This window comes from Pan troglodytes, chromosome 10 (assembly GCF_028858775.2).
Source record: "Pan troglodytes isolate AG18354 chromosome 10, NHGRI_mPanTro3-v2.0_pri, whole genome shotgun sequence".
NCBI lineage: Eukaryota > Metazoa > Chordata > Mammalia > Primates > Hominidae > Pan > Pan troglodytes.
The window spans coordinates 110,654,957-110,669,557 of record NC_072408.2 but is presented as its reverse complement, the minus strand read 5'-3'; the positions used below and the strand labels follow the sequence as shown (position 1 = coordinate 110,669,557).

At 41.5% G+C, this 14,601-nt stretch overlaps 1 protein-coding gene across 1 annotated transcript in view; it reads left to right on the top strand.

Moving 5' to 3' along the window:
* The window catches only part of TTC41 (tetratricopeptide repeat domain 41), a 71,792-nt gene extending 57,307 nt beyond the window's left edge, over nucleotides 1–14,485 (top strand). The window contains 3 exon segments of the mRNA XM_016924071.4: nucleotides 996–1,129; nucleotides 13,594–13,723; nucleotides 13,815–14,485. Of these exon segments, the coding sequence (XP_016779560.3) occupies nucleotides 996–1,129; nucleotides 13,594–13,723; nucleotides 13,815–14,478 (928 nt within the window). The 3' untranslated portion in view covers nucleotides 14,479–14,485.
* The last annotated feature ends 116 nt before the right edge of the window (nucleotides 14,486–14,601 follow it).

Sequence of the window (14,601 nt, the reverse complement as noted above, 5' to 3'; positions counted from 1 at the left end):
TCACCCCCTGACGGAATTCTCCTTCTCCCACCTCACTTGGTGCAGACACCATGGCATCATCTTAATGATACATCTTAGCAATGTTTATCATCAGTCACTGTGCTGACACATTACACTGATTTTCTCATTTAATCTCCATAACAACTCTGTTATCTGTATTTTTTTTTTTTTTGAGACAGGGTCTTGCTCTGTCATCCAGGTGGGAGTGTGGTGGTGTGATCCTAGCTCACTGCAGCCTTGAACTCCTGGCTTCAAGTGATCTTCCTGCCTCGGCCTTCCAAAGTGTTGGGATTACAGGCATGAAGTACTGCGCCCGGCCTATTATCCCCATTTTGGACATGAGAAAGTTGAGGCTTAGGAGGCTGAGATGCTTGTTCCCCAGCTCTAAGGTGGCGGGGCTAGGGTTAGCACCTGGGAAGTCTGATTGAAGAGCCCCTGAGCCTGACCACTGTGGCCCACTGCCACATCTGCCTGACTTTAGAGCTTGAGCTCTTAACCACATCACTCTCTGCACACATAGCAGCCCCCCAGCACCCCCAGCATCAGCACCACCACATCCAGTGCAACACCACGCCCTAGTAAATCTCCCTTCGCACCTGTGGCCACTGTGTCAGCTCAGACCTTCATCGATCTTCTTCCTCTGGCCTAACTGGTCTCCCTGTCTGTGGCCTCACCTGTTTCAGTGTGTCCTCCACACTTCTGCCCAGGCAGATTCTAAAATGTACATTTGATCATATCAGGCTCTTAATGAAAACTCTTCACTGTTAAAGTCAAAATCCTTAGGTTTGCACTCAAGGTCCTTTGTGGGTGGACTCCTGCTTTGCTCTCCAGTCTCCCCTCCTACCTCAAAGAAATTCTCAGAGGGCAAGGGTTAGTCATACTCATGTTTGCTCCCCAGCCCTAGCACCAGCATTCAGTAAATGTTTGTCGAATGAATGAACGAATGCATGCCAGCCTTCTTTGATGCAAACTTTAATTAAATTTCTCTTTTCTAGATTCCAAAGGAAGCAAGTACTTAAATATTATAAACAAGTGATAAAAATAAAGGAAAATGCAGAAACTCTGGCCAAGTCCTCACTCCTCAGGAAGCAACTGAGCATCAGCCTCAGCGATACGTTGTGTAAATTAGGTAATCACGCCCATCTATTTGTTATATGCAGGTGACTTTTCCCTTTGATTCACCTCATACTTTGCTTATTTTTAAAAAGTCTCCATTTTTGAACCAAGCAACTCCTGTTTCACAAACTTTAAACTATTTTTGCTACCTACTTATGTTCTCCTAGTAGGAAAGGTATCTCTTAAAATCGTTTCCATCCCATTTTTCATTCTTTTGTAGGCTGAGCTCCTTGCTTGACCACACTCCTCCCCCGTCAGTGTAGGTTCCCACCTTTCTTCCACTTCTGTCCTAAGACATTGTTTCTACTGTATATGAATAGCTTTCCATACCTTTTCATCTGTGATGCTAAAGTAACATGTGACCAGAAATAACGAGATGGCTTTTCACAAGGGCCCACCCTTGATTTTAGCTGTAAGACATAAGTCTCGGCTGTGCGCAGTGGCTCATGCCTATAATCCCAGCACTTTGGGAGGCCAAGGCAAGGTCACTTGAGGCCAGGAGTTTGAGACCAGCCTGGCCAACATGGTGAAACCCTGTTTCTACTAAAAATACAAAAATTAGCCAGGCATGGTGGCACACGGCTATAGTCCCAGCTACTCAGGAGGCTGAGGCAGGAGAATTGCTTGAACCAGGAGGTGGAGGTTGTGGTGAGGCGAGATTGCGCCACTGCACTCCATCCTGGGCAACAGAGTGAGACTCCATCTCAAACAAAACAAAACAAAACAAAACAAAACAAAACACTATCAAGGGTCCTGTCGTCTCATTGCCACAGGGCATTATCTGTTCTTCAACCAAAACAAGTAATTTTCAACCGGGGTGATTTTGCCCCCCAGGACGAAAGTCTGGAGAAATTCCTGATTGTCGTGACTGGAGCTGGGAGGGAGGTTAGGAGATGGGAGTGCTACTGTTATTTAGTGGGTGGAGGCCTGGGATGTGGCTGAACATTTTACAATGCCCAGGAAAGCCCCTCACAACAAAAAATTATCCACCCTCAAATATCCACCCTCAGTAGTGCTGAGGTTGAGAAACCCTGACCTAAACCAGCTGCTTTTCCCAGCTTGTGTGCTTATCATCTGTTTTACAAGAAAACATGATTGCTTTCAGGGTAGTCACTTGCTGAGGAGAAAAAAAGCTTTAAATGCCTGATACCTGTAGGAAAGAGCATTTTCAATGTGTAGATTTGGGAATGTGTATGTGCATTTTTTTTTCACTAAATATTTCTACGCTGAAGCAGTTTTACAAACAGAAAATACAGATACAAATTTAGAGAAAGTTTATGGACAAAGAACTAGTATATTTAATCTGATCGTTTCATATAATATTCTGTTATGTAACAGTTTTCGTGTCTGGTCTGTGATGGGAGGATAATATATTCATTTACTTTCAGATATGAAGGCATCTGTAATAGTAGCGATTGCAGTGTTTTTTTTTTTGTGACTTCTTAAATAAGTCTACATTTCAGTTTTGCAGTCAATACTCAACGGTGGTTAGACCAAGCATTTTTATGTGAGGAGTCATCTCTTGCTGCTATTTCTTGCCGTTATCTCCTGCTGTTGATTGAAGTTGATTCCTTTAATATAAGGCCCACTTCTGGCCCACAGGAACGTTGTAGATGGTTAATCCAACTGCTAATGTGAGATTTGTGTGCTGTGGTTTCAATTGGTGAATGGTGAGAGCAAATCAATATCTTCGGTACACAAAGGCAAGAGTGGAGGGAGGGAAAGTAGTCTGTTTATGGAGACCTCTGAACCAGCTGTCCTTCAACATGTAACAGGTATTTTTAGTTTTCCTACCTTTAATGGAAATTTTCTATCTAAATGGAAATGTGCCTGAGTGGACTCCATAAAATAAGAAGTAAGCCAGAGCCGCAAATTGTTGGGACTTCTCACCATTAATCATTTTTAAACATGTCTTAGGCCCGCTGCAGTAAAAAGTGTTACCAAACATTAGTCCTCAAAGCAGTTCACTTCGAGGTCAACAGCTATGTATTTTTCATGGGAGTTGGATTATATTTTACTATGTATAATATAATATACATGTATAATTATGCATACTATGGTATACATATAATTACGCTGCATTTATTCAGCAAGTCTTTAAGTACTTTATACCTTGTAATGCATATCAGAATGATATGGTGGTATTATCTTACCCAGCTAGATTGTTGATCTGGGGTGGTTTGGGAGAATAATTTACGCTATAAAGAAAAACAATTCAGCTGGGTGTGCTGGCTCGCGCCTGTAATCCCAGCACTTTGGGAGGCCTAGGTGGGAGAACTGCTTGAGCCCAGGAGTTGAGACCAGCCTCTGAGCAACATGGCAAATCCCCATCCCTACAACAAATACAAAACATTAGCTGGGCATGGTGGCTTGCACCTGTAGTCCTAGATACTCGGGAGGCTAAGATGGGAGGATAACTTGAGCTAGGGAGGTCAAGGCTGCAGTGAGCCAAGATCCTGCCTTTGCACTCCAGCCTGAGTGACAGAGTGAGATCCTGTTTCAAAAAAAAAGAAAAGAAAAACAATCCATACCCCTGACCCCCAACTACCCACTTGATGTTCATAGCATGAAGCCACCCACCTGAAGGCAACTGAAATGATTGCTTGCATCTGCCTTTGTGACTTTGGATTCTGGCTCATATGCGAAACTACTATTAATATTTGCTTCCTTTGTCTGTAGCTTGTCTCCATTGTGGGGCAGATCCTTGGGTGCCCTGCAGGGGAGATACCCATCACTTTGAAGTGGTCCCCTAGATTATCCAATGTGACTTTTATGAATGCCATGTGGCTTGTATTTTAATTCATCCCAAACATGCCTTCTAAATTTGGTAAAAATCTGTCTTGGTCTCTTCTGGATGCAGTAGCAGATAAAGAGACAAATAGATAGACACTAGGTTGCCCATGCTCAAAGGATTGTACTAACTGCTCTGCAGGATACAAAAACAAAAAAGATAACTTCTGTCTTCAACTTCAAGCAACTTATTTTTTTTTGTTGTTAGGTGGCAATATAAACCTATAATAAAAAAAAATAGCACATTAAAGATTTAAAGCATAGCCTGGCTGGAGGGGATTGAACTGAGTTTTGGTTTTATCTTGGCCATAATCAGCTGTGTGACCTGCAGCAAGTCACAATGCCTCTGGCCCAAGTCTGTCCCTGGCCCCACATCATAAGATGTGAAGGGGATCAATTGAGAGCTGTCAAGAGGGGCTATGAGGAAGCATCGGGACAGAGGAGGTGTGTGGAGTGGGAGATAAACAAGAAGAACAGGCAGTGGTGGGAGAGTTGAGTCAGTGTGCTGATTTGAAGGAAATTCTCTCCTGTAGGGAAGTGGCGACTTAAGACTGAGGAAGGCTTGGGGGCCAGTGATCCTCTAATGAGCTTGTTCTATTTAGGAAATTGTTTTGGAAACTCTTGAAAATTGTTTACAGCTCATCAAGGCTGTCTAAAGTCTGTCCACAAATGTGCAGTGAAGAGTTCCCTGTCCATCTTATGGAATTTAACCCTTACCCTTGTCACCCTCTAAGGTACTAAAGTAAATAGCACAGGTTGAGCATACTTAATCCAAAAGTCCAAAATCTAAAACATTTTGAGTGCTGACATGATGCAAAAAGGAAATGCTCATTGAAGCATTTCAGATTTTGGAGTTCTGGGATTAGGGATGCTCAACTGGTAAGCGTGATGCAGATATTACAAAATCTAAAAAAATCAGAAATCTGAAACCCTTCTGGTACCAAGCATTTTGGATAAGGGATACTCAACTTGTACTTTACTACTTGAAATTATATATTTATCTGTTCACTAGGGGTTTTTTTTTTCATCTCTCTTGCTATAAAGAAGAGACATGATCTGTCTTCTCCACCATTGTATAACATGCTCTTAGAACAGTGGGTGGCACTTAGCAGGTACTCATAAACACTTGCCAAGTGAATGAATGTAGGATAGAGGAAATGCCTTAGCTAATTCAGATTTACCCTCCCACTTTAGAAGTGCAAGTATTGATTATTAAGGGCATTTGAATGTTAATTACTTATATGCTTGTCATTCATTTATTAATTATAATATTTACTGCACCTATTAAGTGACAATCTCTATGTTAGTTCCTGGGAGTATAACAATGAACCAGACCCATAGAGACCAACACTACCTTCCCTGAGCTCACATTGGGGGAGAAGGCTGTCAGGCAACTTAAATACACAATTTAACTGCAATTGTGGAAAGTGTTACCATGGAGACAGCAGTTAGACAACTAAATACACAATGGCTTAACTACAGTTGGGGAAAGTGCTATCATGGGAAAATACAAGTACTAACAGTGACCTTGATCTGTCAGATGGAGGGGCGTGAGTTGGGGATGCATCTCAGGAAGTGATGCTGAAATTGGATCTGCAGGATGAGAGGTGGCTCACTAGTAGTGGGAGAGAGGGAGGAGAAGAGTCATCCAGGCAGTAGGAACAGAATTTTCGAGGCTGGGAGGAGTTTTAAGGGCTCGGAGTGCAGAGAGCAATGTGGGGAAGGAGGTGCACAAGGAGGATATTGGAGAGGTGTTGGGAGGGCTGGGTCACAGGCCTCTCAGGCCCAGTCAAAGATCTGGGGTGTTACCATAAGAGCAACTGAAACCAGTACGGGATTTTTGCAAAGTAGGTAAGTGTGAGGAACCCAGAGCCTTTCCTCTAGCATAATCTTCACAAGAGCTTTCTAATATTGTATTCTAAGATCATTTTGTGAATCCAGAATCCATGAAAGAGCACAAAGGACATGTTTGTGACACTCATTTTCTCTTCCTTTCTGAGATGCATATTTTAACCTCTCAAACAGACTGTGAACTCCTGAGGGCAGGGGCCTTATTATGTATTCTTTGCATCTGCGAAACATCAGAAACAGTGCTAGCTGTACGTAGATGGGGCTCTGTCACTGTAGGTAGGCTGAGAAGTGGATAAGCAGGTTCTTTCTGGGTAATTTGTCTTGGGTTATCCAACAGAAATGATGGCTCTGCTCCAGGCTAACAGTATTGAAAGAAACAACCCAATTGTACTTTTATCTATGGAAAACAATGATCTTTAGATGACTTTTCAGATTTCATTTTAGAGTTCAGGTTAATGAAAATTGCTAGCTTGAATGTCATGACACCTTTCTTGATCTTTTATTTTACTTTTTTTTTTTTGAGACAGTCTCTGTCACATAGGCTCTGGAGTGCAGTGGCGTGATCATAGCTCACTGTCATCTCAAACTTCTGAGCTCAAGTAATTCTCTGGTCTCAGCCTCCCAAGTAGCTAGGACTATAGGCATGCGCCACTATGCCTATTTTTAAAACATTTTTTGTAGAAATGAGGTCTCGCTATGTGACCAGGCTGTATTATTACATTTGAGCAACATGTATAATACAGTGTAATCTTCCAAGGGGTATGAAAATAGTGGGCTTCCAGCAATTTTTGATAATTAAGATTTTAATTATAAAATCACATTTTTATATGAGATTATAGTAAGCACATATTAAGATGACAGATTTGTGAGAGGGTGACAAATCCAGTTTCAAGTACAAATGTTAACCTAATAAGACTGTTAATTCTAGAGATTTTAGTGGGAACCCTAACTATGAAATGAAGGTTTTTGTGATTAATGTTCCAAGCTACCTCTGACATAGAGCAATCTCATTGCTCTCCTTTGATGAGCGTTTTACATTTGGCTATTGAGACACCACATAAGTGGGAGAAAAGAACAGAAATGTGGCTTTTTCATGTTCCATTATATCAAGCTGAGTGTTCTGTACTGAACTGTTTGTTTTGGATGAAGTGTGGTAGATAACATTATGTTACTTCTCTCTCCCTGGGATTCTGTTTAAAAGAAATGCCAACCGTCCTAGTCAAATTTAGAAGGAAGAAATTAAACAAAGGCTCTAGTGTCTAGTGGGTGACTCTTAGCCCCTCTGAGAGTCAGTCCCTTCTCTTTGTTTCATTTTTAAATTCCCTCTCAGTCCCTTCTCTTTATTTCATTTTAAAATTCCCAGCTCAGCCAGAACCCTCTTCAACTGTAGCAGTTGGTCTCTTAATCCAAGTCAGATAAATGATACAGACAAACCTTACATTTTAACTTAAATATAAATCCATTCTTTCTCCGGACTTTTAAATGTGTAATTAAAATATCTCTCTCTCTTTCTCTTTCTCTCTCTTTAATGGGTCCTCTGATTGGAATTAGATGTCATCTTCTCAAAATGCATCACCCTCCATTTCTAGTTTTGGTTTCTGAAGGGTAACAACAATTGTGATGCAGTCTGTGTGCAGTATCCTTCTAAGTTGCCGCCTTTTCCCCCCTCAATCTTTTGCAGTTATCTTGTCCACTCACAATTTGGACTTATTTTTCTTAGCAGCTCAGGGTATTGAGCCTTTCCCAAGAATTCAGTCTGGTTTTCAGAGAAAACAACTCCTTGTTATCTCATACTCATATCTTATTAGTCTGTATTGCAGTCAATTAAATTACCAAATTAGATTGACATACTCAATTGACTCTGGGGTATACCAGAACCCAACTGTTGGGAATAGAAGTATGCCAGCAAAGTAGAGATAAGCCTGCTAGCTGCAGGCATTTAGTGTTACCTGGACATTGGGGAGTATGTTTTATAGAAGAAATGGAGAATCCTGGTTAATCCAGAAAACCAGTTTATGTGTGTTAACAGAGCTTACTTTTTATTTGTGTAGGCTTAATCATTTTTAATAGTTTATATATTTGTAAACCCTATTGGGTGCAAAAAAAATGTCAAGTAGGCCTCATAAACTTAGAAAACTTTTAAACCTGGAAAGGGCTCTAGAGGTCACTGAACTAATTTTAAAGCTGAGGGAATAGCAGATACATCACATGACCTGCCCCAGTACATTTGATCAGAGAATTCTATGGATTAGATATTATAATCATCGAGGCTCACAAAGACCAGGCACAGCTAGTAAGTAGATCTAAGACTTGGCATCCATTTCTCTGACCCCAGTCCCAAGCCCTTCTCGCTGTTTGTGAACTCTAGGAGTTTGTGGTCTTGTTGGGGTGACAAGCACATGAAGAGAAGTGCAATCCAATGTGTTATGTACTGTGACGGACACTGGAGAGGGCACAGGGATGCACAGAAACGAGGCAAGAAGGAAGGCTTTCCAGAGACAGTGGCTTGGGCTGTGAGTTCTGACAGGTGCCCGGTGAAGAAGTTCACGAGGAGCATTTTAGGTAAGGAGAATCAGCATGAACAATGTCAAGGAAGGGAGAACTTGGGTGGTTTGAAACTCTGGAATGGGGAGAGTTGGGGAATGATGCTGGAGGAATCAGCAAGGTTTACCAGGCTCAAGGGCTTGACAGGGAAGCTGCTGTAGGATTTCCAGCACTAAGGGGCATGAGTAAGTTTGTGTTTAAGATAAAACAATCTTGTGACCAAATGGGGGATGGAATTGGTAAACTAAGAGGGGATGGTAGAAATAGAGAGAGAGTGTCAGATTTGAGACTTAGTAGGTAAATCCAACAGGCTCGGTGCTTGATTGGATGTGGGAGGTGAGAGAAAGCCAAAAGCATTTCCCAGTTTACGACTATATCATAGGTCAGTGCACCTGGGTTCATGATGCTGTTGGCATTGCAAGAGAGGGAGCATAGTTTGGTAGGGTGGGGTGGGAGCCACAGTGAGCTAATTTGGGGCCTGTTGAGTTTGAATTTTCTATCTAAGTAGAGACATTCAGTAGGCAGTAGGACATACGAGTCTGGTGCTTAAGAGCTTGAAGACTGAGCCAGAGAAAACATTTGGGAGTCCTTAGTGTACACTTGCTGGCTCAACTCAGTAGAATGGTTGAAAGAAGCAAGAAGAATGTAAGACAAGACAATGGCCAGAGATAGAACTTGGAAGAATGCCAGTATTTAAGGGGTGAGAAGAGGAAAGGGCTGTAGTAAAAGATGAAGAATGGCTCCAGAGGCAGGCCAAGAAGCAGTCAAATCAATGAAGCCAAGAGTGGAGAGTGTTGAGAACTGACCGCCAGATTGAGTACGGACCGCTGTGTTTAGCAACACAGAGATCACAGGGAATGTTCAATTTTGGTGGTAGAGACAAAAGCCTGTTTAAGAGAGAACAATCTGTTCCCTCTGCTTAAAGGTGGGGCTCCTGCACAGGCCCGTCTCCTTTAATTGATGCAGTGAGTTCATGCAGAACTGGGGGAAGACAACAGAGGATGCTACTTGCCATCTGCAACCAGGTCCTTTTGGGCCAGACTAGGCCACGGTTTCAGTGGAGTGGGGTAGGCGAAAGGACCCCTTAACCTCTTTTACTGTTTTCTTTGGGGCAGAAATTGAGGGCCCATGGAGACATCCAATTGCAACCTTTTACTTTATCTGGGACAATGATACACAGCTTTTTCCCTAACCTGTTTATAGATACACACATTTATGGAAAGAATAAGCAAACACTTCTAGGTTAAGTTCATAGTTAAAAAAAAAAAGAATGAGCAAACACTTAGTTTCTCAAACTTAAGGATTTTGGACAAGGAAACTTTAGACACAGCCTAATTATCAAACAAAAAGAAACATTCAACAAAGAGCCTTTAGATAGTGCCAGACCTTCCTTCCTCTTTACAATTGCAGCCCATCTTCTAGAATCTAGACAGAGACTATGGGCTGTGATTGTCCTCACTTCTTAATCCCATTCGCTCCCAGCACAGAATAACTCAGTGGATGCTGCCCAGTAACGAACTATCCCTCCCAGGGGTGGTTCATCCACTGAGTTATTCATTCAGGGAAACTTCCTGAGACCTCTGTCAACACTGGAGAGATTTCACTGTCACCTGGAGACAACTGCCTGGATTGTTGCTGTTGGCCTGGGAAAAAAGTAAACATCTCTCACACTGGACTGGCATTGCAAAAATCCACCTGTTAGGTGACAGCAAATATTATATGAAGCAAGAGGAACAGGACTTAATTTTAATTTCAGTAGAATAAAAATTAGGAAAAATTGTGCTTTAGAAGAGTACTTAATAGGATAGAGGACTATCTTTGGATGAAATATCTTGTTTTGTTTTTCTAAGGAAATAATAAATATTCCACCATCTTTTTAATGTTAAGCACTGAAAATAAAGTGGGGAGACTAGGAAAACTTACTACTTAAAATCTGAGAACAGATTCCTAAGAGTGTTCCTCGGACCTTCCCCCCATCCCCACTCCCAATTCACATTCCACTGGAAATAAGATGGGTGTGGCTCTGTCCAGAAGTACAACATAGAAAAGGTAACTGATGCTTTCTTTCTAGATGTATTTTTATGGAAAATCTTCCCTGGAACCAACAAAACAGGAAGAATAGTGTTCTCTTTTCTCACTTCTAGAAGTTATGGTCCTGGATCCTAGGGACCTGAGTTGGAATCCCAGTTCTGCTATCTTCTTGGCTTGTGGGCAATTGAGACTCTCTGAGTCTCAATTTTCTTACCAATCAAGTGGTTATAATATAGTCTACCTATAGGGTAATTGTGAAGATTTAATGATATAATATATGCAGAACAGCCAATAGAGTACAAAATTAAATGTTAGGTTCCCTCCCCATCCAGGGCAAAGGTTTGAGGTGGGAAGAGGTTCAGTGACATCTCTCCAATTTAAATTCACCCATTCTGGTCTTTCCTTTTTCCTGGGTTGGGAGAACTGACCGGGTTGACCCAACTGGTACCAGCTCCAAGAAAAATGGAATAAACTGGGGTTGGGGATGAGGCAAGAATGTCCTTTCCCTGGCTTGCTTGCCGCCTGAGTCAGATTGCATCCAAGAAAGTTCTGAGGTCAAAGCTATAGGTCAGGTCTAGAATGGGTCACCAGGGAAAAGGGGCATGAGGAGTTGTGTGTGGCCAAGAGAGAGGCGGGTAGCAAAGGCATGAAGTAGTGTATGCAAAGGGCACCAGAAACTTGTCCGCATGAAAATCTCAATCCCATAGCAAGTCAGATTCTCTTCAGGGGACTTGGGCAGAATGAAGAGAGTCAGTCACACCTGTGAATCTGGTTATTGGTGCCCAGAGAATCTCTGAGGATGGGTTCTGTGTTTGCCACCACATGACACATCCAGTTTCTGTTTTTCTCCACTTTTCCTTTTAAGGCCAATGCAACTTGGTCATCAAGAACAGGGTAATTCACAAGTGTCTTCTGCTGAGCTAGACTGAGGCACCTGGGAACATCACAGGGAGTCATGAAAATAGTTCAAAAAGAAGAAACATAGTCACAGATCGCTAAGCAGAGACAGCAGCTGAAATTTCCTATAGGATTTCCAGAGAAAGCTTCAGGCAATGTGAGATACAGGGTCTGATCCTTGAAGCAGAGCCACAGAGAGAGAACATCTCTGCGAGCAGAAGCCACGGCTGATATTCAGAAGCACAATCCAGAATGGGGAAGAGGCAGCCTAGTGTAGCAGTGCAGGGCATGGACTTGGGGATGAGGCTGACCCAGGACTGTTCTTCCATGAACTAGAACAAGTTCCTTAAGCTCATCCAGCATGCTCATCTTTAAAAGACAAGTAAAATGAAACATGCACTAAAAATTCTCTGGAAGGACACATTAGAAACTAACGTCAGTGATTCCATTTTAGAAGACTGCACAGATGGAGACAGAGAAGGGAAAGACACTTTTCACTTTACAGTTTGATATATTTTCATTTTTGAACCAGGTGGACAGGTGATGATAATTTATACCTTATAAGATTACACAGTCCTGACAGATGGTATTTATATATATTTGCTGTTATTGTGGTTAACACAGGAACACTGACTGGGTCATCTGTCAGTGTTTTTAGCCTTTACACAGGCAGCAGTCTCTTTATCACATTTCTAAGCCAGTGCCTTACACACACCAGCCTTACGTTATGTTTATAATCAATGGTATAAGTTCAGCCCCTTAAAAGCAGTCTTGTAAATGGGTAAAATGAATAAATAAGTACCATCTGCAAGTTAGATTGTAAAATGGATTGTTTTTATTTTAACAAATTTTAGAGAATTCAATTTTATTATTATTATTATTATTTTTTAAGATGGAGTCTGGCTCTGTCACCCAGGCTGGAGTGCAGTGGCACGATCTCGGCTCACTGCAACCTTCAGCTCCCGGATTCAAGTGATTCTCCTGCCTCAGCCTCCCAAGTAGCTGGGATTACAGGTGCGTGCCACCACGCCCAGCTAATTTTTGTGTTTTTGGTAGAGACAGGGTTTCGCCATGTTGGCCAGGCTGGTCTTGAATTCCTGACCTCAAGTGATCTGCCCGCCTTGGCCTCCCAAAGTGCTGGGATTACAGGCATGAGCCACTGTGCCAGGCTGAGAATTCAATTATTGACTGTGGCAGTTTGAAATTTTTTTCTCAATTTTTTTATTTTGAAAAATTTCAAACCTTCAGAGAAATTTCAAGAATAGTGTAGTGAAAGGTCATATAACCTTCACCTATCTTCATCAATTTTTTTTAAAATTGTAATTATTATTTTTTATAGAGACAGCGTCTCCCTATGTTTCCCAGGCTGGTCTCAAACTGCTGGGCTCAAGGAATCCTACCTCCTCAGCCTCCCAGAGGGCTGGGATTACAGGCATGAGCCACCCACCATACCTGGCCCACCAATTGTTAATATTTTGCCACATTTGTGTTCTCTCTTTCATATACAGGCACAGACACATATATACGTATTTTTTTTTCTGAACGATTTGAAAGTTAGTTGCAAACATGACACTTTTATCTCTAAATACTGTACTTCAGCATATGTCTTCTGAGTACAAGGACATTCCCCCATATAACCACAATAATCAAACCCAGGAAATTTAACTATTACCTAAGACTATTATCTAACTATAGTCCATATTCAAATTTCCCCAAGTATCTAGTAATGTCCTCTATACCTGTTAACTTATTGAGGATCTTGCATTGCATTTGTCTCTTTTAGTCTAGATTTAAGTACCTTTGTTTTGTCATTATGACATTGACTATTTTGAAGAGTTGAAGTCAGGTTCCATCCTCCCATCCCTATCGCAATGTCCTTCAATTTGTATCTGTCTGATTCTTTCTTTCTATTTTTTTGAGACAGGGTCTCACTCTGTTGTCCAGGCTGGAATGCAGCAGTGCAATCTTGGCTCACTGCAACTTCGGCCTCCCGGTCTCAAGCGATCCTCCCACCTCAGTCTCTCAAATAGCTAGGACTATAGTCACGTGCCACCATGCCCAGCTAATTTTTGTATTTGTTGTAGAGATGGAGTTTTGCCATGTTGCCCAGGTTGGTCTTGAACTCCTGGGCTCAAGTAGTCTACATGTCTCAGCCTTCCAAAGTGCTGGGATTACAGGCATGAGCCACTGTGCCCAGCCTGATTGTTTCTTTATGATGAGACTCAGGTTAAATATTTTTGGCAGAATATTACAAATAAGTCATGTTCCAATGCCACCTTTTATAAATGTTTCTTATCCTTCTCTTTTAAATGTGTGAAGCCAGGAATAATAAAAAGTCTAATAATCTTATTTTCAAATATCTAGCAGGTCATTTATTGGCAAGTGACTCTTGTCATCACGTCATGATTGAGGCAGTAGGCTATTTGTACAGATCACTTGATTTAAGGGTGATCCACCTGGGATCTTCTCATTCATCAATCCATGGAATCCTGCAGTGAGTTTCTGTTTCATGTTCCAAACAGAAGTATGCTTCTGGTTATTCATGCTATATATATGACCTCTTGACAACTTTTGATCTTTTGCAGCCTTCTGAGAGAAATTGAGTGGATCCGGAGCCGGAGATGTTGGCCTCAAGGTATGAGCCAGCAACATTCTGAGGGTTCTAGGAATGGCTTCTCATTATGGAAGCACTTGGTTAAATTAAACTACCACAGTGCTCAGAGTTCTAATACAGTGAGCTCTGCAATGTGCATGAATGCAGATAAATTACACAGGGCTAGAAGAATGGACTTGGCACCTCAGACAATTTCAGATAAATCAAAATGTGCTCCTGGAAAAGGGAAAAAGAAACCCATTATTTGCATATCTGCCGAGGAAAAGATACAACGGAAGACACAAAATAATGCTGAAATATGGAATGGCTCAGGAAAGGAAGCCTCAAAGAAAAAGACAGACTATTCCTCTAACATTTTATCTTTGGGTAAAATGAATGGTTTAATAAAGCTTTCAAGGCAAAGAATTTTGTTAGCTAAAAGCGAGAGTGGAGAAGGCGAAATCACCACCATTTACCACCATCCCCTGCCATGGCCTGTTAGCACAAAAAACCCTGGGGAATCTGAGTTCATATCAGAAAAGTGGCTTTTTCATAGCCCAGATTATATTTCAATATCTCAGAAGTCTTTTTTGCAGAGAAGACTTCACATTGAAACAAAACTGTTGAAGACCTCAAATGATATTAATAAAGAATAAAAATGTATCATGGGCTTTTTGGCATCTGTTTTTTCCACTTGTCTTTAATTAGAACTCTTTTATTGGATATTTTGTTCTGAAGTACACAGGAAAGATAATAATCAAGGTCTAGAAATATGATTA